The 25,636-nt window shown below is 41.8% G+C and overlaps 1 protein-coding gene across 1 annotated transcript; it reads left to right on the top strand.

Annotated features, from left to right (window-relative positions):
• Positions 1-1,841: 1,841 nt before the first annotated feature.
• DMRT3 (doublesex and mab-3 related transcription factor 3) lies at positions 1,842-23,706 on the top strand. The gene is made up of 2 exons (XM_072638368.1): positions 1,842-2,313; positions 22,019-23,706. Exons 1-2 carry the CDS (start codon positions 1,842-1,844, stop codon positions 22,981-22,983), a joined length of 1,437 nt encoding a protein of 478 aa, XP_072494469.1. The 3' UTR covers positions 22,984-23,706.
• Positions 23,707-25,636: the final 1,930 nt, after the last annotated feature.

Below are 25,636 nucleotides of genomic sequence, written 5' to 3'. Positions count from 1 at the left end.
TTGTTTACACACATATGCCCTCGTGTATATGAACCTGCTGGTGTATATACATAAGCATACACCCTTTCACACATTTCCCTGCTTAGTTTGGAAGTTGGCCTTTTCCCACAGAGGGAAATCACAGTACCCACTAACCTAATGCACCTGACAGTATAATTTTATGGAGTTTATTGTAATCCTGATTGGAAAGCCTATGTGTTGCGTGTGCATTTTTCAGGACAATCGAATGGATTGCACTCTTCCCCAGAACGAAAAAAAATAGCCACTTTCCGCAGGAAGAATCACCAGCGGAGCCTCTGAAACGCTTACGTGCTTGTCCAACAGAAAGGAACCTGCCATAAGTTAGCTACGACCACGAACTGTGTTGAAACGCTGGCCTCCCGCAGCACTACCACATATTTTCTACACTTCCAGCCTTAGCAGTCTCTCCTAAAGACATTTACAAATGGGGGTCAGAAACAGCCCGGCTTGGAGTCATTTTCCGAAGCCAGTTTTGGCAGTTTCTGCAGTGGCCGAGACTCGGCTTTAGACGGTGCAAGATCCCGGGACGGGGTCCAGAGAAAATCTGGGACTGGGGACCTGAAAAAGCAAAGGGGCCCAACCGATAACTAAAAAAACAAAACAAAACAAAAAACCACCAGATCTCGGAGACCTGGGTGAGGTGAAAGGAGAGCTCCATTTGACTGTTTTAATAGCTCCTCGAAAGGAGAGGGTAATTCAGTTCGGGGGGCTTTCCAGGATGCTTAGTCTGTAAGGCAGCTTCTCCAGTTTTCGGAGAGGTAAATCCGGAACTTTTTAAAAAGCCAGCACTGGAGTTGTTCATAGGCCTTTAGTGTTAGGGCTTTATTGACTGCTGGGGAGGGAGCTGGGGATAGAGTTTGCTGCAGTTTTCCTCTCGCTGGAAGTAGCCAGGGTCATGGGCCCGCTAAGGTTCTTGGCCTTTGTCTAGCAGGATTTCTGCATTTATTTGCCCCATCTGGAGCAAAAGAAAAAAAATACTTGGTTTTTTGAGATCAGCTTTCCAGAATACCCTCCTCCCCTCGACCCTGTGCCTCTCTTCCCCGCCCCTCCAGCTCTACCATCCCCAAACTTCCGGGGCAAACTTTTCTCCTGCGTCTCGAAAGGCCTCGGTTGGGGTCGGTTCTGCCTCCTCTGCCCGGTGAGGGAGAACTCAGGGCCAGAGATCTCCGCCATCACCTCGGTCCCCGGGGGACCGAGGGCCGCAGGAGGGGAGGGCCGCTCCTTCCTCCCTCTGTCTCCCCCTCCCTCTCCTCCTCGCACCCACCCCCGTGGCGTTCGGATCTGTGCCACCTCAGGCAGCAGCAGCAGCCTGGCGAGGGCAGGCGGGTGGAGGGAGGGCTGGGAGCGCCCCCGTGAGTGAGGACGGGCGGCGGAGGTGACAGCGCAGGGATCCGAGCGAAGGCAGGAGGGAAGGGGTGGGGTGGCGGTGGGGAGCAGAAGAAAGAGACGGGGACCCCGGAGGTGGGGGGGAAGAGGTGGGGGAGGGGAGGAGGGGAGGAGGGGAGGCGCCCGGCCCGGGGAGGCGCGCAGGAACGCTGCAGTCCAGCTCCAGACGTCAGCCGGAGCTCTCGCCCTCTCCAAGCAGCCGCCGCGGCTCCTCCTCTGGAGAGCTGGGGACGGGCGTCCCGGCGGCCCCCATCGGCACCGACCCTTCGGGCCGAGCCAGCCTGCGGACCGGGCGGAGGAGCAGGGCGGTGTGGTGAGCCCAGGCGGACCAGGGCAGAGGCGAGGGCGCGGGGGGCGCAGAGGGCCCACCTGCCCCGGCTGCCCCCGCCCGCCCCCTCCTTGCAGCCTTCCAGCCTCCCCGGGAGCCCAGGGGCATGAACGGCTACGGCTCGCCGTACCTGTACATGGGCGGCCCGGTGTCGCAGCCGCCGCGGGCGCCCCTGCAGCGCACGCCCAAGTGCGCCCGCTGCCGCAACCACGGCGTGCTGTCCTGGCTGAAGGGCCACAAGCGCTACTGCCGCTTCAAGGACTGCACCTGCGAGAAGTGCATCCTCATCATCGAGCGGCAGCGGGTCATGGCGGCGCAGGTGGCGCTCCGCCGGCAGCAGGCCAACGAGAGCCTGGAGAGCCTCATCCCGGACTCGCTGAGGGCCCTGCCGGGCGCCGCTCCTCCCGGCGACGGCGCGGCCCCGCCGCAGCCGCAGCCCCCGCCGGCCCCGCAGCAGCCTCCGCCGGCCCCGCCGCAGCCGCCCCGTCCGGCCGAACTGGCCGCCGCCGCCGCCGCCCTGCGCTGGGCCTCCGAGCCGCAGCCGGGCTCGGGGCTGCAGGCGCCGCTCTCCAAAGCAGGTAGGCAAGGACAGCGACTGGGTGCTGGCGGCGGGCCCGGGCGCCGGGAGCGGGGAGACCAAGGACGTTGGGGGCCGTCTCCGGGTGGGCTGAGTGTGTGGGAGCTGACACTGCTCGTAGCCACCCGTGGGCGAGCACCCCTTCTCGGGGTCCTGTACTGCGGAGTGGGGAAGGGAAAGTTTGAAACTCGCGAACTCCGGCCCGACCCTATCCACCCGAGGCTGGACACCAGGCGCTCCCTCTTCTCAACCCGTCGGGATGTCTGGCTCCTAGACAGCCTTTTCCAGGCATAGAGAAACAGAGGCGACTTTAAAGTAAAGAAACCAGGCTATACACAAGACCCCACCACTTCCACACAACCCAGGGCCCCAGCGGGCGTTTTGGCTTTGGAGGAAGTCTCGGTTGGAAGGTGTCGGGGCCAGTACTGTTAGCAGGGTGAATGGGCTCTAGGGTACGGAAGGGGCATGAGATCTTGAAGTAGTAGCTATTTCGACCACTCTTGGAGTCAGTCTCTCGGATTAGGGCAGAAGGGAAACCCCAGCAAACCCAGAGCCTTCCTAGGCGGGGTTTATTGGGAGCCAAGATAAACTCGGGAGCGATGATGCATTAGGGACCAGGTGGGGGCTCTCCGTAGTGTTCCTTGTGTGGAGTGGGGAGCAGTGAGGATGAGAAAGACACGGACGTGGAGAGCGAGAGGAAAACGAATTTCCTCGGGGAGGGGGCGGGGAGGAGTAGCCACCTGCAGAAATGCTAGGGTCTCTTCGATATGCTCCCTTGGCATCTCTCATTTCTTGAGGTCTTCCAGGAAGAATATGGCATTTTAACAAATTAAGCTGAGCAAAGAATTTACTGTATAGACTCGATGGTCCTGGAGAGTGGCCTGGGGCTGCAAAGGTGGAGGGAACGGAGAGAAGGGAGAGGGGATACGTAGGAAGAATCAACCCCTTGGAATAGTCTCTTTCTTTCCTCCCTTTCTCCTACTTCCTCCCTTCTCCCTCCCAAAAAAGAAAGGTAATTGTCGTGGTTGAGTTCGGTTTCTCCGGACTGCGACTCCACTTTTGGCACATTCCGGGTTCCCCATACAGCAGTCCTGCTCGTGACTCTCCAAATGCCTCTTCGAGCTTCTTTTACTTCACAGAGATAAGGATGAAAGCCGGTGAACTCTTTTTTTGATTCTTTTTTGAATTTCTACTACTGCCTGGCTCTCAGTTCGTGCATTAGGTCTTGTCTTCCGTACACCGGGACAAAATAGGGGACAAGGTAAAGGAACGGGTGCGCTCCAGGAAACAAAAGGTTCAGAGATGCCTGTGGGATGTATTGGGATTGGGAAGGGGAATTCACAAGACCCTCTAAGTGGCTAGGCCGCTCTCAGGAACCCCGAACTATACTTGCTGCCTCTTACGCCCCCAAACAACTATCACCAAGACACAACACAACATAACAGTACCGCGCTGGGCCTAGAAGGGACTGTCACATAACAGTACCCCTGGAAGCAGGTCCTGACATGGGTCGATATTGAGCGGGTGTTAAAGGTCAAGTTCTACTTCAGCACACAGCAAAGAACCATTTTGGCCTAGTCAGTTTGTTTGAGGGACTGGACCAATCATTTTAAGAACAAAGGAAAGGGCAATTCATCAGAGATTTTCCAAAGGTATTTGGTACTGGATAGTACCATTGCATTTCACCAAGTTAATGACCTGAGTTTAACTCAGTCTAGGGATATTATTTCTATTTTTTTTTCCAGTCAAAGATGGGTTACTGCTGGTTTGAAGAGGCAGGAGAGTTTGAATGGCCCAGGACACAGAAATTACATTTGAGCGATAACTTCCCTTAGCCTTTCTTTTTCATGGTTCCCTAGTTCAGTAACCCTCAGGCCAGAGCAACAGTCCACCTCTCTGGGATTAATGTTTATCTGCCTTTTGAATTCAACCCTGACTGTGAGAGGTGCCTGAGACCTATCTTTCCTAAAAAAAGTGCAGGTTCCGGTATCCTACAAACCCCAACTAGCCAGATTACCTTCCTTATATCCGGATTTCCTGTGTTCAATTTAGAATATGGATTGTTAGAGCTGGAATTATTTAGTCTTAACTACTTCTTTTATTTTAACTGAGAAGGAAATTGAGGCCCAAGGAAGAGAATATGAACTGCTCCAACGGATGGGGACAGTTTGTGGCCAAAGCAGAGTTTAAACCCACCTCTGCTAATTCAGTTTTTTTCCCCATGTCCCACATTGACTCTCTTTAAACTCAGGGAGAAGGGCCTTTTCAATTAGAGCAGCAGATGCTTTTAAGGTTCTCACCGTTTTACAAAATTGAAAACCGAAAATCAGGAAACAAAAGTAGCAACAGCTACAGTAACATAATTTATGGGACTCAGTCTAAATTATTCTAGGAAGAGTATCTGTGTAAATAAATTAAAGCCAGACTTGGTTACTCCTTTCCTCCTCACCCCCCTTTCCTCCCAGACTAAGAAAGTCAACCTAAGAAGTAAGGGTCAAAACTTCGAAGTGGAGAATAACTACAGTAAGTGTAATTGTATACATGTCCCTGGGAGGAGGGCCTGAGAAGTAGCTAGGATTATTTGAACAATTTTTCATAATGACAGGAATGAGCTGATTTTCATGTGAACCCTCATACTATTGCATCTACATTTCCAAATCTTTGGTTTTAGTCTCTTGATCTGTTTCATTTGCTAAATTCTAAAAAAACTGGCTTTACTGGGGAGTAAAGAGAAAGCTTTTCTTCTATGGTTATCAGAATATGGGATTTTCTGGCCTCCTTTGCATACACAAAGACAGACTGAGGCATATGTCAGAGAGAAATGCCAAGATAAAAATATTTGTTGCAATATTTATCATACAAAGAGATGCAATATGTGCATATAGTTACGTGTACATATGTACTAGACCTATATCTTTTCAGAGAGGCCACATCTGTTATATCCTTACGGGCGATATGGCCACCATGTGCTTATATATTCATACCTATCTTTCTATGAACTAGATCTATAACAATGATGTACATACATGTGATGTATCCATTTGATATATGCATGGGCATCTTTATAACATAGAAGAGTAGTTATATATATAGTTATACACCAGGTTTTCCACAAACAAATACACAGGATATCATATGCTTGTAGATCATGTAAATTTCTCCTGCTACTTCCTTCCTTTGGAGCTCCCAGAGTCAAAGACCCAGTTGTCCTTTTTTTTTTTTTTCAGGGCAAAGGATCCCTAGAAAGAGAGCCCACAGCTGTGGGGGAGGAAGCATTTTTTTTTCCCTTATCGGATACAAATGCAAGTGAACAAACACATTGAGTCTCTCCCCCCTCCAATTCCTTGAGAAAGGCGCAAGGCTGTTAAAAGACTACATTTACAGGGCGCCACCGGAGAAAAACCTCCCATTTCAATAGCTGTATTCCCTCTGTGCCAAACCTCATTTCTGTAGCTAGAAGAGACTTCTTCCCTTAATTCTACCTCCAAGATCACATAAAGGTATTGCTGCTTCTAATACAATCAGTATAGTACTTTGGGTACCTCTTCCACTGTGGTTTATTATTCAATTCAATTCAACAAGTATTTTTCAAGGGTTCGTTATCTTCAAAGCTTTATTCTTGGTGCTGGCTAGATGGTTAAATGGATGATTTTAATATTCTCATCAGGCTCCAGATATAGTAATTCTTTTTGCTTTTCATTTTTCCCACTGGGTGTGGACCGTTTTCTGCTCTTCCTCTAGCTCTTGAGAGACAGCATAGAGTGAAAAAATGTCTTGGACTGGGAGTTGTGGACCTGGGTTCTGGATCTGCCAGTTATGTGGCTTTATGTAAATTTCTTCCAGGTCTTCATTTTTATCCGCAAAAATTTGGACTTAGATCTTTAACATCTCTTGCAACTCTAATATTGCATGATGGATATTTTTGTTATTTTGGAGTTCTTACATTTTGACAGAGTTAAAGATTCATGAGCCTAGGATAGAAATTTGATTCAGTCTCCTGCCCTTTAACTTCCAATTTTTCCCACTCTCCTCACTCTCAAGTAAAATATAATATTTTTTTTATTTTAAAGAAAAAAAAAGCTTTTCATAGAACTCTTAAAACCAGCTGTTAAGTGTGTCTCAATGAACAAACAACCAGCTGAGCAAGCCTTTCAGGATTTGGTGTCAGGAGGCAAGCAAAGATAAGGGTCAGAGCTGGTCAAGGTGAGATGCTGAGGATACACATTCCTTTGTTACCCCCATTCTCCTGTCTGAATTAGGCAGCTCCCATCTCCTTTCTCTAGGAGGGAAAGAAGAGCTCTGCAGTGGAGAAGATGGGGATATCTATCTGAGTTCCCTCTCAACTTCTACAATCTGACACAGAGCAAGAAAGTGATAGAAGTGAAGATAAACAGAGACATAGAAGGGAGAAAGAGAGAGAGAGACCGAGAGAGAGAGAGAGAGAGAGAGAGAGAGAGAGAGAGAGAGAGACAGGGAGAGAATGAGAGAGAGAGAGAGGGAGGAAGGGAAGGAGGGGGAGAGAAAGAAAGGGAAGGAGAGAGAGAGAATGAGAGAGAGAGAGACAGAGAGAGAGACACACAGAGAGAGAAAGAATGAGAGAGAGAGAGAGAGAGGTTGATTCTTCAAGAAAAGAAACATTTAAAAAACTGATTTGCTGCACAGTGGAGTTTCTTCAAAAATTGGGTGAGGGAATGTTTCTGGTTTTCTGAAAAGGTTTCCTTTTGTGTGTTTTTGGCAATAAGGAAAGGAGGGAATCAAATATCAGAGAGTGGTCTTCTTTCTACTCTCTGTGCTTGATCTTTATACCTCAGAAATACAGAATCTCCCCCCCCCCCTACCCCGTTGAGGTGGGAGGGAGGAGCTTTCTTAGAGTATGGCATCTGCAGATTAAAATCAGTTATTGTGAGCACTGATAGGTGAAATCAACCTTTCAGGCAATTTAGGACAACAGGAAAATGGGGGAAAGAATTTGAATAAAAAAATCGAGCTTTAAAAATATTTTGGGAGAGGCATATACAGGGTACATGTAGACTTTCCTTTACTATTGATATTACCACTCCTTTCAAAGCACTACCACATAGCTGCTCAAGAGAAATCAAATATAACATACAAACTCTACACATTTCTTTTTGGTAAACCCAAGAGAAAAGAGATAGGTGTGTCTATATCTGTTTTGTTTATGATAGAGGGAACCAGTGGTATAAGGAACTCTTCAATTTGTATCAGATATTGCAACCTAATAGTTTTAGAGGATTCCCTGGGGCACTGAGGTTGTCACTTGCCTAAGGTGACAGCTAGTATTTGTCAGAGGCAGAATCTGAACTCAAGACTTCCTGACTCAATGACTCTAACAAACATACCCCAAACTGGCTAGAGCTAGATCTTTATTGATAAGGGCTGGAATCTGTGATTTAATTGGATATAGGGAACTTTGAGATCAGGAAACTCATCTACCAATGCAGATGGGCATCTATAATTTTAGAGTTCTTAGGAGCACCAAGAGGGTTAAGTGACTTGTCCAGGGTGGCAGGGGATGGAACTTGGACCCAGCTCTTCACATTCATATCTGTATGTGTATTTTTCTATATCGCTATAAACACATCTGAATCCATACATACGCAGTGAGAGAATGTAAACTTTTTTAAGGGCAAGGATTTTTCTTATTTTCTTCATATTCCCAGCCCCTCGAGTTTGAGAATCACTTTACAAATGTTTGTTGAATAATAACAATTAGTATTAATTTAGTGTTTTTCTCACATCATTTCTGTAAGGTAGGTAGTGAAGATATTTTAGAACTTGAGAGGAAAGCGATTCCTGGAGGAGATGTGGTTCTCACAGAGTTAAAACGCTGCTAGTTAGTAGAAAAATAAGGACACAACCCCTCTCCCTCCCCAACCCAAGTTGGCTGAATTCAAGTCCAAGGCTTTTCTTTTCTCACCACACCAAAGTGAGGGTAGCTTGCCAGACTGGGGATGAGTTGACTGTTGTCTCTCTAAAAATCTTGGTTCCTGCCGGATCTGGTTATAGAGTAAGGGGGATAGCAGGATCTTTGCATAGAACCTCTGGTTTGCTATAAGTAGATGGGGCAGGTCAGAGCCACGTGTTCAGACCTGTCTTCTGCATCACTCGAGGTTAGAATAATCTTTTCCATCTATGGGAGTTGGAGGCAAAATCACTCAAAGCTGAAGCAATGTTGCCACATATGATAGTCCAATCTTTTCTCCTCTTTCTCGTCCCAGGTATTCTGGGTTCCTCAGTCTTTTTCAGTGTGTGTGTGTGTGTGTGTGTGTGTGTGTGTGTGTGTGTGTGTGTGTAGATTAAAATCAGTTATTGTGAGCACTGATAGGTGAAATCAACCTTCCAGGCAATTTAGGACAACAGGAAAATGGGGGAAAGAATTTGAATTTTAAAAAATTAAGCTTTACAAATATTTTGGGGGAGGCATATACAGGGTACATGTAGACTTTCCTTTACTAGTGATATTACCATTCCTTTCAAAGCACTGTCACTTAGCTGCTCAAGAGGAATCAGATATAACATACAAACTCTACACATTTCTTTTTGGTAAACCCAAGAGAAAAGAGATAGGTGTGTCTATATCCATTTTGTTTATGATGGAGGGAACCAGTGGTATAAGGAACTCTTCAACTTGTATCAGATGTGTGTGTGTGTGTGTGTGTGTGTGTGTGTGTGTTGGGATGGTGTGGAGTGGCAAGACATTGCATCTATGGAGAAGTTGCACCCACTTGCTGAAGAGATATTCTTCCCCTGCCTTCAACTTCGTTCCCTTGCCCTCCCAGAATTTCTCTTTCCTTCCTTCCTTCCTTCCCTCCCTCCATCCCTCCCTCCTCCTTCCTTCTTTCTTTCCTCCCTCCGTCTCCCTTTCTTTCTCTTAATCTCTCTCTCTTTCTGCCTTTGTTTTCATCACCTTCACTTCCGAATATATCCCTCCCCTAGTAATAAACTCTTTCCTGAGTTTCTATTTCTGAGCCATCCCACTGAAATAGAGGAGCTCGTCTTGTAAGCAGAGTTTCTCAGAGCACCCCAAGTGTGAATCGCTCATCTTCACCCCACAATTCTTCCCACCATGGTGTTAGAGCAAGGTGGAGGGGGGAGAGCGGGGAGGAACCCTGTCAAGGAGCCTGTTCTCACACTGTGGAGATGAGGGGATAGGTTGGAGAAGGAAAAGAAGGAAGAGCGAGTTTCCTGTGTCTTAGAAATTCAGGTTCTACTCCTCTCGGGGAAAGAGAAACAGAAATAAATCCCGCCCCCCCCCCCCCCCCCATGCGCAGCATGCTATAAATCTGGCGGATAGCAATGCTATTGACTCACATACCCAACTTTTCTTTCCCCTGATAGATGAACTCCTCGGTTTAAAAGATTACAGTAATCACAGGAGGACAGTGTAAATCGAATCTGATAGCAATAACTTTCGGGGAAGGTCAGGCTCAAGTGAAATGTTACCAAGCAACAGGCATTTTGTTTGCAAAATACAATCAAAGAGCATTGATGAGAAATTCTTCCCTGCCAGCCAGTCAGCACTTTCTACTAACAGCTTTACAGGGGGAAAAGAAGTAAATCTCCATAAATCACATTCCCCGGAGCACTTGCAGCCCCTTTCTGGAAATGTTGCACTTTTTCATAGATGGGAATGAGGAAGCAGCTCCAGGAGAAAGCCATCTGTCTTTGGTTCTCCCTTCCTTTTTTCTTCTTTTCTTTCCTTTATTGACATTCCCTCTGTATTTTCTCCCTTCCTACTCTCACAGAATCTCAGAATTGGAAAGCACTTCAAAGATCATCTTGCCCAATACATATCAGCACAAGAATCATTTCTACAACTTTGACAAGTGATTATCGTACACTGATTACTGACTTCTCCTCAGTGAGGGAAGAACCCTCTAGCTGCTCTGCCTTCATTCCATTTTTAGGTAGTTCTCTTAGTAAAAGCTAGCAGATGTACACACACAAGTATAAGCAAACATATACATATGTATACACACATATATCTTTAAGGTTTGTAATATGCTTTGCAAAAATTAACCTCTTTTATTCTCACAATAACTTTAGGAGGTAGATATTATTATTATTAATCCCAGTTTATAGATGAGGAAACTTGAGACTGGGTGATTTTCTTAGGGTCACACAACCAGTAAGTGTCAGAGATTGGATTTGAACTCATGTCTTCTTGATTCCAGGTCCAGCATTCTATTCGCTGTGTTACCTCACTGCCTTACATCAATTGTAAATCTCCCTCTTTCTAACCTTCCCCTATTGTTCCAAGTCCTGTTCTCTGGGCCTCCTTCCACATATCTCTTCAAAATCCACTTTCTTCCTTTGCCTTCCCTTGTCTTCTCTCCCCCTCATCTCCACTTTCCATTCTACCCTTCATTCCTTTTCTCTTCTTTTCTCTCTTACATTCTCTCTCTCCGTTTCTTCTTATTCTTGCCTGTTGCCACCTGCTCTACTTTTTTTTACTGGAACGAGATTGGCCATTCAACTAGAAGCTGTTTTTTGAGGTGATAGCAAAAATTGATGGCATTAGTGGAACTACCATTAAAAATGACACTGTAGAGTGTTTAAACAGTCATTTCATATCCCCTTAGTCCATACCAGCTGAAATTTACCTGCAGAGGGGCAAAGCCTGTCCACTGAATTAAGGGCAGACATCATCTTTCTCTTACTAGAAAAGTGACAGCAAATGAGAAGCTAACCAGAAAGCATAAGGATGAAAAAAAAAAAAGACAACTCTGAATTCTTCTGATGGTTAGATAGGTTCTTCAGTAGTTTCCCCTGCCCTTCCTTAATTCCTGTTCACTGAGAAATATCTCTTTCTGATTAAAGGGAGAAAGGACAAACACTAGAATTTAACTTTTGAGCAGCATCAGTGGGAGGGCATTGCATTTGGATATGCATTTTGCATTGCATTTTGCAAGATATGTTATTCTAAAATATTCCTTAGTTGGGTCATCAGTCAATAGTGGGTGTCAGGAGCCATCCTTTCCTTTAAAATTCACCAAAGCTGCTCTTCTAATAATGTATAATAGAAATGAGAGCTGTTTAATCTTCATTTTCTTTTGATTTCTTGTTCTCATCTTCTGGAAAGATTGGGATAGGTGATAGGGACTGGAGCAGTGATTTTACTGATGTAGAGAACTTCCCTATGAACAACTACCTACAACTGCTGTTCACTATCTTCTCTGCAATGGGTGTTCTTAGCTTTTGCCAAATCATGGGCCCCCTTGGCAGTCTAATGAAACCTATGAACCCCTTCTTAAAATAATGTTTTTAAATGCATAAAATAAAAGGGCAGTAAAAAGACCACTTAAATTGAAATATGTTTACCAAAATATGTTAAAAAAAAACAACAACCCAATGACAAATTCAGTTCCTGTCAAGAATCTTTCTTTGTCCTAAAGAATTCCCTTGAGTACTAAGAGTTTAAGTGACTTGTTTAGGGTAACACAATATGTACCAGAAGTGGGAACTAAACTCAAGTCTTCGTGACTCCAAGGCCAGCTCCCTTAGTTCCTCTAATATGATACTTATTTCCCACAGTGCTTCTAGTTATTAAAAGAAAAATTGTTAATAGGACAGAACTCCTATTTGAAGTCAGGCTGGGGAGTTCTGCTGCTAAAAACCCCATTTTGTCTGTTGCACCCGATGGATCCCTGTTAAGCATGCATGTGCGGAGTTGTTGTTTTTTTAAATGGACTCCTGTTGAGAGGAGTGTTCAAGTGAAGAGGAAAGCACAATATGCATTTTAAACTGCTTGACATGGTTTTAAGGAGAAAAAAGGCTGTTGACTTTTGAGTGAAGGAGCATTCTTGTATGTGCTTGTATGTTTGTATTTTCCTTTAGAACTTAAAAGGTGACATGTTTGTATAGACTTGATGGAATATAGTACCTAAAAATACTGCATTTTGTGGTAGAGAAATTCCTATTCACATAGCTAAATGGAGAATTTATTGTAAATATCCTCTGGACTTTTTCAAAATAGTTGAAATGAACATTTTGAAACAATTATTTTAAAAAAATACCAGCTGGATTATTTTTGGTCTGAAGTTTAAAGCAGGAAGAATCCTTTGAAAAAAGTCTGAGTTTTATAAATTGTAACCTGACGCAGCCGTTTGTTATGGCTGGGTTTTTTGTTATCTTCTTGGTCAAATAGTTATGGAGGTGGAGACTGATTTGAGGCACAGTTATCTATTTATCTATTTTGAAAACCTTTAACAGGTTGGAAGCAAGGCATATAAAGTATTATCGTTAGTAAAAGTTTACCTTTATAGGAAGATCTGTGTACATATTTCCTTTACAAATCTATATTTATAATCAAAAGGTGAATGTGTCATCATTTGGACAATGAAAAACATTTAGACTTAAAATGAAGGATTCAGTCAGAAGTTAAGCTATTTTAAAGTAGCTGGATGTATAGTGTTGTATGGGAAGAAGTATTGGAGTTCAGTCTTTTTCCTGCAAAGACCAGAATGCTTTTTTCATAGTACAGTGGGGCTGCCAATTTAATCTTCACCCCCCCAAACCATAATTGTCATCACAATTTTTATTTCCATTTTACTAATTTTTAATTTTTTAATTTATACCCATTAATTGCTCCCATTTCAAACTTTGTACCGAATGAAATACTGAAGATTTTTAAAGCTAGGATAATTTTTATGAAGTGCCTAACCCAGGGAGTTTATTAAAGAAAAACTTCAGTGGAAATCAGGAAATTTGATTTAAATGTTCTATTTAATTTTCTGTGGCTACATACTGAAAGCTAATGCTGTAATCACTTATAATCTTTACAAGAGAATAATTTAATGTGGATTTGGTTTGGACACAACGATAGCACAAATATTAGGCATTATAGCAAAGCAATGTGATTTCATTATTATAAGGAACTCCCAAGTGAGGAAATTCCCTCTACTAATGCAGGTTAGCACACAATCAGTATGTTAAAAAGGTTTAAGTCCTTTAAACCCAGATATTCCTGGCTTTCAAAAGCAGCTCTCTGTCTCTTAGATCATTCTGTCTCTCAAAATACAGTAAATGTGTAGCGAGACAGTATACTTGAAGGGTTAACCCATCAGGACAGAATGTCTAGGGTAGCAGTCATCCTTGCTAAGAGAGTATAATGTCAGGGCTTATTCTGTTCTGTTCAAATATAGCCCCCCACCCCCAACATCAAGGCATCAGCAGTCTGGGGGTTTTATGGGTATTTCATGTGCCCTGGCTTACCTGGTGGAATTTATAGATGCATCCTAATATGTGAAATATCTGGAGGGATTCCTTTAGAGTATCCTTTGAGCTTCTTGTGTAATTCTCTCCGTTCTATAGATCACTCAAGCTCAACTGGTTCAAATACAGCGGGTTTAAACTTGTCAAGTCCACGGAACTCAGTTACAATTTCATAAACGTTGACTGCACTCTTAACTCTGGTCAGCTGTGTTGCAGATATATGCCCTTAGCCACAACAGAGACGGCATGAAAGAATGTGGATGGATCAACACAAACCCATCACGACACTTTGAAAAACAGCTGAAGGGGTATGCTCCACGGAGTACATCAGCAATGTCATCTCTGTGGGCAAAGAATAACTTTTGAACTTTAAAAAAAAGAAATTCAGAGGGCAACTGGATATATTGGTGCAAAGAGGTGCCAATTCGCCTGTTTACTAACCTACAGAACTCACGCAAAATATATGGGGCAAAAGGAAAATGCTGTTAACCTGCTAATGTTGCCCATCCTTTTCTTTAATAATATTTTATTTTCCCTCAAGTACAAGTAAATATGTATATATATATATATATATATATTTAAAGTTTTGAATTCCACATTCCATCCCACTCCCTTTCGTTTGCCATGCCACTCCCTGAGAAGTTAAACAGTCTAATGTAGGTTATATGTATGCAATCATGCCCGTCCTTTCCTACATCTGGGGTACAGCTTTCACAGTCTTTCAGAGCAGCTTCATTTCCTTGGAGGGTACATACATTGTAACATTCAGATGAAGTTTCAGATAGAATTCTAGTAAGATACAAGTATCTACTTTTTATTTGCATAACATTTGCTAAACTTAACTTCTTTCTTTTAGTGGAGACAGGCGGTGGGGAGAACGTTGTTGAAATTTTCCATGGAAAAGAATGAATTTGTAGGTAAATTTTTCTCAAATTTTCTTCCAACATGAGGAATTTGTATAAGGAAGAAAAACATCTATTTTTCTTAGGGACTCTTAAAAAAGCACAACTAGCTGAACTTTAACCTCCTTCACTGTTCTTATATTTTCTTTTTAAAAATATATAATTTATTTATTTTTCAGTTCTTAACTTTCACTTCCACAAGAACTTGAATTCAAAATTTTCTCCCTATCTCTCCCCACCCCCACCCCAGGACAGCATGTCCCCCATCTACCCCTTCCTTCAGTCTGTCCTCCCTTCTATTACCCACTCTTCTTCCATCCCCTTCCCCTCTATTTTCCCGTAGAACAAAATAGATTTCTATACTCCATTGCCTGTATATCTTATTTTCCAGTTGCATGCTAAAATAATTTTTAACATTCATTATTAAAGCTTTCCATATTCTTGTTCTTATATTTTCTAAGAAAACCATCTTTTCTTCTCTCTGTGGGAAGAATCACCTCTGGCTTCTCTAAATTCTTCTAGCACTTGTGATATATATAGTTTGTTTGGTACTTAGGATCGTAGATTTAGAGTTGAGATCTTTGTGGCCATTTACTCTAACTTCTAAATTTTACATAAGAAGATGTTGAAGAGTAGAGGAGTTATGTAAGTTATCCAAGGTCATATAGATCAGAGACAAAGCCAGGATTTAGATCTGGGGCCTCCAAATTCAAATTCAGCATTAAACACCCCTCCTCCGCCCAAATAAAACTACATTATGCTATATATTTTGGTAAGCTCTGTAGGGTTTTCTAGGATTATTAAAGCTGGAAGGGATCTTAAAAGTCCTCTAGGCCAAAGCCTTCATTCTCCAGAGGAGGAAACTGAGGCCAATGACTTGTTCTAGGTCATATTTGTATTTGAACACAGTTCCTTTGACCATAGATTCAATGCTCTTTCCCTTATACCAAGGACTCCTCCATCTCTTCTTTCCCTAACCAGATTGTAAACTCCTTGTGGTCAAGAACCATACAGCATATGCATACAGCATACAGTTGCATACAGCAAGTACTCAAGTATTTGTTGTTGATCATAACAGGAGGAAGGCTACAGTTGATGGTGTAGTGGATAGACAACCAGGCCAGGAAGACCCGAGTTCAAATTTGATTTCAGATATTTACTAGCTGTGTGACCCTGGGCAAATCATTTAATCCTGTTTGCCTCAGTTTCCTTATCTGTAAAATAAACTGGAGAAGGAAATGGCAAATCACTCTAATATCTTTGCCAAGAAAACCCCAAATGTGGTCAAGAGTCAGACAGGACTGAAATAATTAAGCAACCACCACTACCAAAGGTAAATAAGAAAATTGGCTCCATGTATGTGCCATTTTTAATAAGGTTTATATTTGCATAGTTACCTGAGAAATGTGTGGGGTGCTTGATTCCCCACCCCACAAATTCCAATGAGCAGAGTCTACATCCTGGTGCTGGGTGTAGGGAGATAGGTATAAGCATGCCTGCTACTTTGTATCAGGCACTCTAAGTGCTTTACAAATATTATACGTCATTTGATCTGCACCCTACCCTATGATGAAGATGCTGTTCAAATCATCCTTTTACAGTCTTGAGGAAACTGAGACAAACAGGTTAAATGACTTGCCTAGGGTTATATATCTAGTAAGCCTCTGAGTCAAGGTTTGAATTCAGGTGTTCCTGACTCCAGGCCTGGTACTTTATCCACTGTGCCACTTAGGTGCCTCAGGTTCACTTTCAGTATGGTTGGAGGACATCATCAGGGCTCTCCTATGTTAAATATGACAGCAATATGGTAAATATCTCTGTTACTGCATGTAGAGAGTCATGAGTCCTGAAAATTAAAATTATATACAGATGATTAAAATAAGAATATAGACTTTTTTCTTTTTGAAACAAGGACACCAAATTCGAATACTATATTGACTGTTAGTGGGGGCACCACTGGTCCTCACTGATCCTCCCATGGAGTGGCTAACGTCAGGCCCTTTTACCAGTTTATTTGGCACACTAAATGCACCAAAGCCACTCCTAGAACCCTAGAAACCCAGAACCCTCAATCTGTTTATGGTTAAGCAGCCAATGAAGATCACCATTACAATCTTGGCTTTTACATATCTAATCAATTTTTTTTTCTGAAATTTGTTTTGGGATGAATATGTGCATTGGATTTTCATCTTTTTTTCTAATGAAATTTATTTATTTTCAATTTTCAACATTCACTTCCACAAAATTTTGAATTTCAAATTTTCTCCCCATCTCCCCCCACTCCAGGACAGCACGTATTCTGATTACTCTTTCCTCCAACGTGTATTGGATTTTTATTGTGAAAGTATCCTTTTGTAGACTGGGAACATAGAATCATAGACTCTGGAATCAACGTCAGAACTGATATATTCATATATATGCAGCGTATATCCCCTTCCACTGTGTTTTATAAGGGACTGGTGGATTTAAAAATCGTACTTAGATAAGTCCCATACCGGGGGAACATTAATAGTTATGGGATCATAAGATCATAGATTTTAGAGTTAGAAGGAATGTTAAATGCCGTCAAATCCAACCCCTTCATTTTACAGATGAGGAAACTGAGGACCAGAGACATAAAATGACTTGATCATATTACTGATAAGCATCTGAGGCAGGATTTGAACCCAAGAAATGAGCACAAAATACATGAACTTATAAAAAAGGAGTGCTTTAATGAACTTTTATTGTGTAAATATTTATAGCTTCCTTTATTTATATTTATTTTACAAGAAAGTTAGCATGCCACAGTGAATAGAGGGTTGGCCAAGGTTTTTGATGGTATATAATTATAGCCACCATGTTCCAATTCATATTTAATTTTTTTGTGATTGGATATGTTATGTAATTGGAATAGGGAACTCCTAGTGTGGAAATCCCTTTTATTAATGCAGATCAGCAAATGTTGTGCGATTTTTAGCCTTAGAGAATTGAATGGGGGCGCCAAGAGGTTAGAGACTCACAATCCATATGTATCAGATACTTCAACCCAGATCTTCCTGGCTCTAGGCCAGCTCAATTCAGTATGTCATGTTGTCTTTCAATAGACTCAGATATTTTTCTGTAGTTGAAGATGGCTTTCCAAAAAAGAAAAGCATTTATTCTGCATAAAAGTCATAGTGTGTTATTATAAACACACCAATCACAGCTCCTTTCTAATAGTTTGCCTAGAGCAGATCATGCCTTTTCTCTTTGGAATTATTTGATAGTATTGACTTGGCCACTATTTTAAATACATTGCAACTGATTTACTCCTGTTGAGGGTTTCTTTATGTCAATAATAACTTGATGAGAATCTTACAATCACAGATTTGGATCGGAAAGGGACCCCTTAGGCAATTTGATTTAACTCCATCATTTTACAGAAGAAGAAACAGAGTTCCCGAGAGGTTAAGTAACTAGCATATGTTCATACAGTACTTAAGAAACAGAGCTACACTCGGACCCTCCACGCTTTCTGTTATTCTTTTCAATGTTAATTGAAAAAAAAATGCTTTTGCGTTTCCACAAACTCTGTTCCAGAACAATTTACAAAAAATCATCTTATGTCCAAATCAGATAATATTTGCAAAGGACTCTTCAAACTTTAAATCTCTCTGTGTTGTTGTTTGGTTGTTTCAGTAATGTCCAACTCTTCATGACCCCATTTGGGGCTTTCTTGGCAAAGATATTGGAGTGGTTTGCCATTTCCTCCTCCTGCTCATTTTATAGATGAGGAACTAAGACAAACAGAATTAAGGGACTTGCCCAGGGTCATACCGCTAGTAGATGTCTGAAGCTAGATTTGAATTTATGAAGGAGTCTTCCTGATTCTAAGTCCAGTGCTCTATCCACTGTGCTGCCTAACGGCTCAACTCTCTTTTATGTGTCAGTTATTCTTCTTACAGCATTACTGTCCTGTGGCTGTTGAATAATTGATGTAATTGTTTAGTTAACATTTATCTTTTCATAAGAAGATACTAGTTCTTCAGAAGATTATGACGTAGGCCAATAACGATATCAACAATATCCGTATACTTTCCCTCAATTGTGAAAATCAGTTACTTTATGCACCCTTGTGCGACTGTTCATTGAACAGTAAAGAGGAAAGGCAGTGGTAGGGTTGTGATTTGTCTTATGGCCTTTTTTATCTGAATTTCATCCAACGTAAAGATGAGAAGAATAAAATAATAGCAATATATGTCATATATGTAGGCATATAGAAATATAGAGATGTAAGAGAGATTAAAATAAGTTGTGAATGGTGAAAACTAAAAATAAATAAATTAGTTAAAATCTTAAGAACAAATTAAAGACATTGAAGCTCTCCCTCCCCATCCTTATTCTATCATGTCTCTATCCCAGATTTGTGATTTATTTACCAAACGCATCATCTCTTGGCTTTTTCTTTCCAGACTCTTCTGACAGCATAGCCTCTTTTCCTGCTTTCATTCATCTTCACCCAAATATTATGGTTTCCTACTCTTGTTCTCTCTTACGATTTCTCTAGTAATCTTGGGTTTTAAATTCCTATTAACCTTTTTTTTTTCTGCTGTGTTTTTCTGATCCAAAAATTATGTGATCCTGGGCAAGCATTGCCAGTGTTTTGGGCAAGTCTTTGAGATTATAAATTGGAAAAAAAAAAGTGCCTACTCACAAAAAAAATCAGTTGTGAACAGATTGGTAGACACATCCTCTCTGTTGTTCTGTCTATTATGGCATTATTATCAAATATGACTTCAGGGACCCTCCAGAGGATGAACTTAATCTTAATATTTTTATTCAAAATAGACCAATATTAGCCATACATGCAAGAGTTCACAGAACATTAAGTTGAAAGCAATAATATCAGGATAGTGACTTATTTAGGACCATTTCTATCCAAACTTCATTGAAAAAGGTGAGAACAAAATACTTTTATTATCATTACTACTGCTGCTTCTGCTACTGTTATTACTACTGCCAATATTGCAAGCACCTGTTATTATGTCTGGGCTGGGAGTTCTTCCTCTTTTATAGATGAGTTTATCTATTATTCAGAATTTGAGGGGCCGCGAGGTGGCTCAGTGAATAGAGCACTGCCCTGGAGTCAGGAGGACCTTAGTTCAAATTTGACCTCAGACAGTTGACACTTATTAACTGTGTGACCTTGGGAAAGTCACTTAACCCCAACTGCCTTGCCTTCCCCCCTCCAAAAAAAATAGAATTTGAGAGCATTGCCTGAACCTTAGAGAAGTGGCTGCTTGAGATCACACAGCTAGACAGTGTCAGATGTGGGGTTTGAACTGAGACCTTTCTAACTGCAAGTCTGACAATCAGTCCCCTATGTTTTCAATGATGATGATAATAATAGATTGCATTTATGGAATGATGTTTTCAAAGTTTTTTCCTCAATTTCATTTTCTTTTTTAAAAAGTCAGTAAACAAGCATTTGTTTTCTCTCTCTCTCTCTCTCTCCTGTCATTGACCAACAACAACAAAAAGAGGAAATTTAAAGCTGTATAACAAATATGCATAGACAAGCAAATCAATTTCCCACATTGGCCACACCCTAAAATGTATGTTTCATGCCACATTTTAAGTCCATGACCTCTCTGTCAGGAGAAGGGTTGTCTCCTTTCCCTTCAGTCTCCTGGAATCTGGGTTTTTCAGAATTTTCAAGTCCTTCAAAGTTGTTTTTCTTTATGACGTCTTTATATAGTGTCTTTTAATTTCTTTATAATGTATACTTTGTAATCACTTCACAGAGATCTTGATTTCCTCTACAACTGTCCATTTTTATAATTTTTTATATCACAGTAATACTCCATTACATTTCCATGCCATAATTTGCTTTACTCTTCCCCAATAGGTGGCACCCTGTTAATTTCTAGTTTTTTGCTACTGTTACAAGACCTGCTCTAAATATTTTTGTACACATGAGTCCTTTTCCTATTTCTTTAATCTCTTTGGGGTATATGACTGGTGGTAGTATTGCTAGGTCAAAGGGTATGCATAGCTTAGTGACTTAGGGGGCAAAATTTCAAGTTACTTTCAACATTGTTGTGTCAGTTCACAGTTCTTCTAACAGTACGTTGTGTGCCTGTTTTCCCACAACCCCTCCAACATTTGTCATTTTCACCAAATCTGAGATGGAATCTTGAGTTGCTTTAATTTGCGTATCTGTACTTATTAATGATTTGAAATGTTTTTATATAGTTTCAACTTTTTTTAAATTAAGAACCAACTAACCCCCTTTCATTACCCCCAGCCTAATTTTGCCTGCTTTCTAATTCTTATTGTATGCAAAGGATTTTTCCAAGTCCCTTCAGAGGCTACCTAAGAAAGGCTTCAGTGTATCTCAGATCTCCTTCTACAGGATCTTCTTTAACTTCCTCTATAGGATTATATTAGCTAATATTTTACATTTTAGAACCTAATGAAACATTCTGCTAACTAATATCCACAATAACTTGATGTAGATTAACACATCATATTTCTTCTTTTTCCTAGTTAAAAGCACTTGTTTATTGGTTATAATATTAACTCATGGCAACATGTTTTGCTGAGCCATTGTACAAAGATCAAATCAATTGGAAAAAGTCAAAAATAGAAGTTCATAACAAGGGCCCATTTTCACAGGGAAGTCATTGATACAAAAGCACTATTGGAGAAAATATATCACAATTCTACAGGACTTTTAAGATTTATAAATCATTTCCTCCACAACAACCGGGACTCCAGATCACATCCCATCTTGGCCACTTACTCCCCTGAGGAAGTCTCTTCTCTGTTTCTCAGTTCCCTCATTTGTAAAATGAGATTTCTAAGGTTCCAGTTCTAGATCTATGTACTATTTATGTCATCGGTGATCCTATGAACTTGACTTACCCAGGGTTACTAAAATTGGTCACTAGCTAGTAAGTACTTAGATTTAACATCCTAGTTCTTCTGATTCTCAGACCAGAGTTTTTACTGGTACCCCTTTTACTGGTACTACCTTGAAGAAATCTGATTTTTAGTGTATTCTCTTTGGGCATGTTAACACTAATCTAGCCAATTATGTTAGAGGGTTATCACGGAGAATTTCATGTTGGAAAAAAAAGAGTAGAAAGTCAGCTTAAGCTCATTTTCTTGCCTTGCTTTTGCCTTTAATCTTTGTAATTTATCTTCCTGCATCACTCTCTTGGAAGCCAAAAGAACTACCTGCATGGATCGAGTTGCTGATTATGTGGAACAATTTCTTTAAGGTTATACACATCATGTAGTTGTTCTATTCAGAGGGGGAAGACTTCTGGGCATGAACAATATTCTTCATGCCTATCATGGAAAGAGGGAAGCTTGAATTTTGGATCTCTGGTTGGGGGTGTTTAACTATCCGTTGCCACTTTGGGTTAAATTTTATTTTATTCTGCTAGTGCTTACTGCATCATGTCCCATATAGTTGTGTTTACCTTTCCAACAAAAGTAGGGAAAGTCTGTCCTAGCTATAAAAAAACCTTGCATCAGGCACATCTGTTACTCTTTAGCATCTGCAGGAAAAGATTAACCCAGCTGTTCTCTGCTTTTCAGATCTGACTGAAGAACGCCTAGGAGACAGCAGTGCAGCAGACAATACGGAGGTCTACAGCGACAAGGACACAGACCAGAGGAGCTCCCCAGAAGTGACAAAAAGTAAAAATTGCTTCACCCCAGAGAGCCCAGAAATCGTGTCAGTGGATGAAGGTGGCTACGCCATTCAGAAAAATGGCAGCACCACGGAGAGCCGGCCTGATAGTCCCAAGTACCATTCTGAGCAAAATCACCTCCTGATTGAAGGCCCATCGGGAACTGTTTCTTTGCCTTTTAGTCTGAAAGCCAACAGGCCGCCTTTGGAAGTGTTAAAAAAAATATTCCCCAACCAGAAGCCAACAGTGCTCGAGCTGATTCTGAAGGGCTGCGGGGGCGACCTAGTGAGTGCTGTAGAGGTTCTGTTATCCAGCAGGTCATCAGTCACTGGCGGGGACCGAACTTCTGCAGAATCAGAAAGTCTCGTTTTGCCTTCCAACGGGCACATTTTCGAGCACACGTTGAGTTCCTACCCCATCTCCTCTTCGAAATGGTCTGTGGGATCTGCCTTTAGAGTTCCTGACACACTGAGGTTTTCCACTGATTCTAGCAATGTAGTGCCCAATCCTTTGGCAGTCCCCTTGCAGCACCCCTTTCCCCAGCCGCCCCGCTATCCCTTGATGCTGAGGAATACTCTGGCAAGAAATCAGTCCAGCCCCTTTCTGCCCAATGACGTCACCTTGTGGAACACCATGACCCTGCAGCAACAGTACCAGCTGAGGTCCCAGTACGTCAGTCCTTTCTCCAGTAACTCTACCAGCGTCTTCCGGAGTTCTCCTGTCCTCCCCACTCGCACGCCTGAAGATCCTCGGATCTCAATCCCCGATGATGGATGTCCGATTGTGTCAAAGCAGCCTATTTACACAGAGGATGACTATGATGAAAGGTCTGATTCCTCAGACTCTAGAATACTCAATACGTCCTCCTAAAGTGGTGCCTGACGGGTGGTTAAATGGTATTTACAGTTGCGTTTGAACTCTTGGACGCCATGAAGAGGGAAGCACACTGTCCAACGCTCCTTTAGTTATGTGACTTTGCTTGATACTATACCTTAGCAATAAAAAACAAACAAACCATAATTTATTTAATTTCTTGCACTTCACTGGAAAATGCCAAAAAGCTATATTCTGTGGCTTTAGTGCTAAATGTTGACTGTAAAGGAGATTCTAATGCTAAGTAAGAATAGGCATGGGAAAGCTGGGACTGTGGAAGATTTAGAGTGGGATGGAAAGTCCCTTTCCCCTTAACTCAGACAACCTGGAATGTTCAATTAAATAATATACTTGAATGCAATTTTGTAAGAGAGGATTCCTCAGGACATAAGGCACGGAAAGGAAGTGGTTCAGTCATAAATGGACTTAACAGGAACATTATATTCTTATGCTAAAAATCGTTCTTGCTTTTAAGAGAGACTGCACTTGAGAATACAGTTAACTGCTTATGTGCTAATTTAAGCTTTGGACACTTTTTAAAGACAAACACTGTTAAGAATTATTCTTTTCACATGCCTAGATCGAAACGTGTAATGTCGATGTAAAACCAATTAAAGCTGTGGATTGCATGAAATGTATTGTGAAATGAACACAAGATTAAGCATTGTCAGGTTAATGTAGCATGCTAAGGACTCTAGAAAAAATAAACTAAGGAGATGATCTTGGTTTATGTCATTTATCCCTGTGGGAAGTAATCTCTAAAGATAGGAATTTGGTTTAAGAAGACATGACCAGCTAGCAACATAGGGAAGGGAATGAATGCAAGGCTGAATGCAGTGAGATATTGCCTGGAAATTATGGAGAACAGAGTTGAAGGCTACACTCAGAAAAGCGGAGAGTTAGAATTTCCTTCCTCCCTCCCTCCCTTCCTCCCTCCCTCCCTCCCTTCCTCCCTCCCTCCCTCCCTCCCTTCCTCCATTCCTCCCTTCCTTCCTCCCTCCCTCCCTCCCTCCCTTCCTCCATTCTTCCCTCCCTCCCTCCCTTCCTCCATTCCTCCCTTCCTTCCTCCCTCCCTCCCTCCCTCCGTTCCTTCCTTCCTTCCTTCCTTCCTTCCTTCCTTCCTTCCTTCCTTCCTTCCTTCCTTCCTTCCTTCCTTCTTTCCTTCCTTCCTCCTCTCTTCCTTCCTCCCTTCCTTCCTCCCTCCCTTCCTTCCTTCTCTCCCTCCTTCTTTCCCTTTTTCCTTCCACCAAAAATTACTACTTTAGTCTCCTAAGTACAAAGTATATACACATGGTTCCCCCAGCACAATAGGCACTTAATAAATGCTTGTTGATTGATTGGGTTTGTTAAAGGGAATCCCTTACAAATCAAGCAACTTATTCTTTACAAGTGAGTTTGTCTGTAACTCAAGCTACAGACCAACTAAGCAGTACATAGACTCAGAAAGTTGAGTTCCAATAAATCTTAGATCATTAGTCCAGGAGTTCTTCACCTTTTTGTAGGTGATGGACCCTTCAGCAGTCTGATGAAGCCTGTGGACCACTTTTCAGAATAACATTTTTAAGTGCATAATAGAAAATGTATTGAGTTACAAAGGAATTATGTCAAAATTATATTGAAATATAGTTATCAAAATATTTGAAAAGTTCACAGAACCCAAGTTAAGAACTGATGTGTCTCAACCTTCTTATTTTACAAATGAATAAACCAAGGTCCAGATAAAGAAAGAGATTTGCTCAAGGTCTCAAGCAGTAAGTTGCAGAGCCTCAAACCTAGAGCTTCTGACGATATGTCTAATGTCTTTTTACTACATCATGATGTTGTCTGGAACTGTTGATATTTGTTGGAGCCCTAAGATGAGCCCAGTATTTCAGTTTCAGGACTATCCCTCTGAAAGATTGTTTACGTGTGTGTTTATGTATATTCTGAGGAAGACACTCATCATGCTGGGTAGCACCCCTTAGTGAACTTCCAAGGGGACTGGATGGGAAGGCATAGATGAGTGGTGATCTGCACCATTGAAGGGAATACCTACCTTGGTGAGATCACAACTCCATTTGTATATCTGAATATTGGAGAATGTGCATGTATGAAACCTTGACTGCCCAGATATTTTAAAAATGAAATTTTCAAGAAATTATGTTCAGCAAAGCCCATACCAATAGTTTCTTTTGCCTACTGTTTCTGTCTTTTAGATCAAGGCTTTTAAAACTTTTTGGGGTGTCATGGACCCTTTTGGCAGTTTGATGAAGCCCATGGATACTTCTTGGAATAATGTTTTTAAGGAGTTGAAAAAAATGCTAAATTTCAGTTAGAGGTTAGGGGAAATAAAGTTAAATATTTTTTCCTATCCAGACTCATAGATGCCAAGAAACTGATCAACATAAAAACATTTTGCCCTGGAGGAGAAGGGCAAAATCCTACCTCAGGCTCTGTAAATAAGGATTTTTTTTCTCTTTCTCTTCAAAATATGGTAAAAGTTTTGCTATCAGTACTGCTGGAGGAGATAGCGTATTATGGTAGAAGCAGTGTCATCCTTATTAGGAGATGGTGTCAGATTCAGTGTCAGCCCATAAACAGTTGCCCAGAGGCGGAGGGGAAGGCAGTCAGAAAAGACCCTTTAGGCTCAAGAAGTATGATTCTTTACGTT

This window comes from Notamacropus eugenii, chromosome 1 (assembly GCF_028372415.1).
Source record: "Notamacropus eugenii isolate mMacEug1 chromosome 1, mMacEug1.pri_v2, whole genome shotgun sequence".
NCBI classification, from domain to species: domain Eukaryota; kingdom Metazoa; phylum Chordata; class Mammalia; order Diprotodontia; family Macropodidae; genus Notamacropus; species Notamacropus eugenii.
The sequence above is the reverse complement of the archived record's forward strand: the minus strand, read 5'-3'. Positions and strand labels throughout refer to the sequence as shown.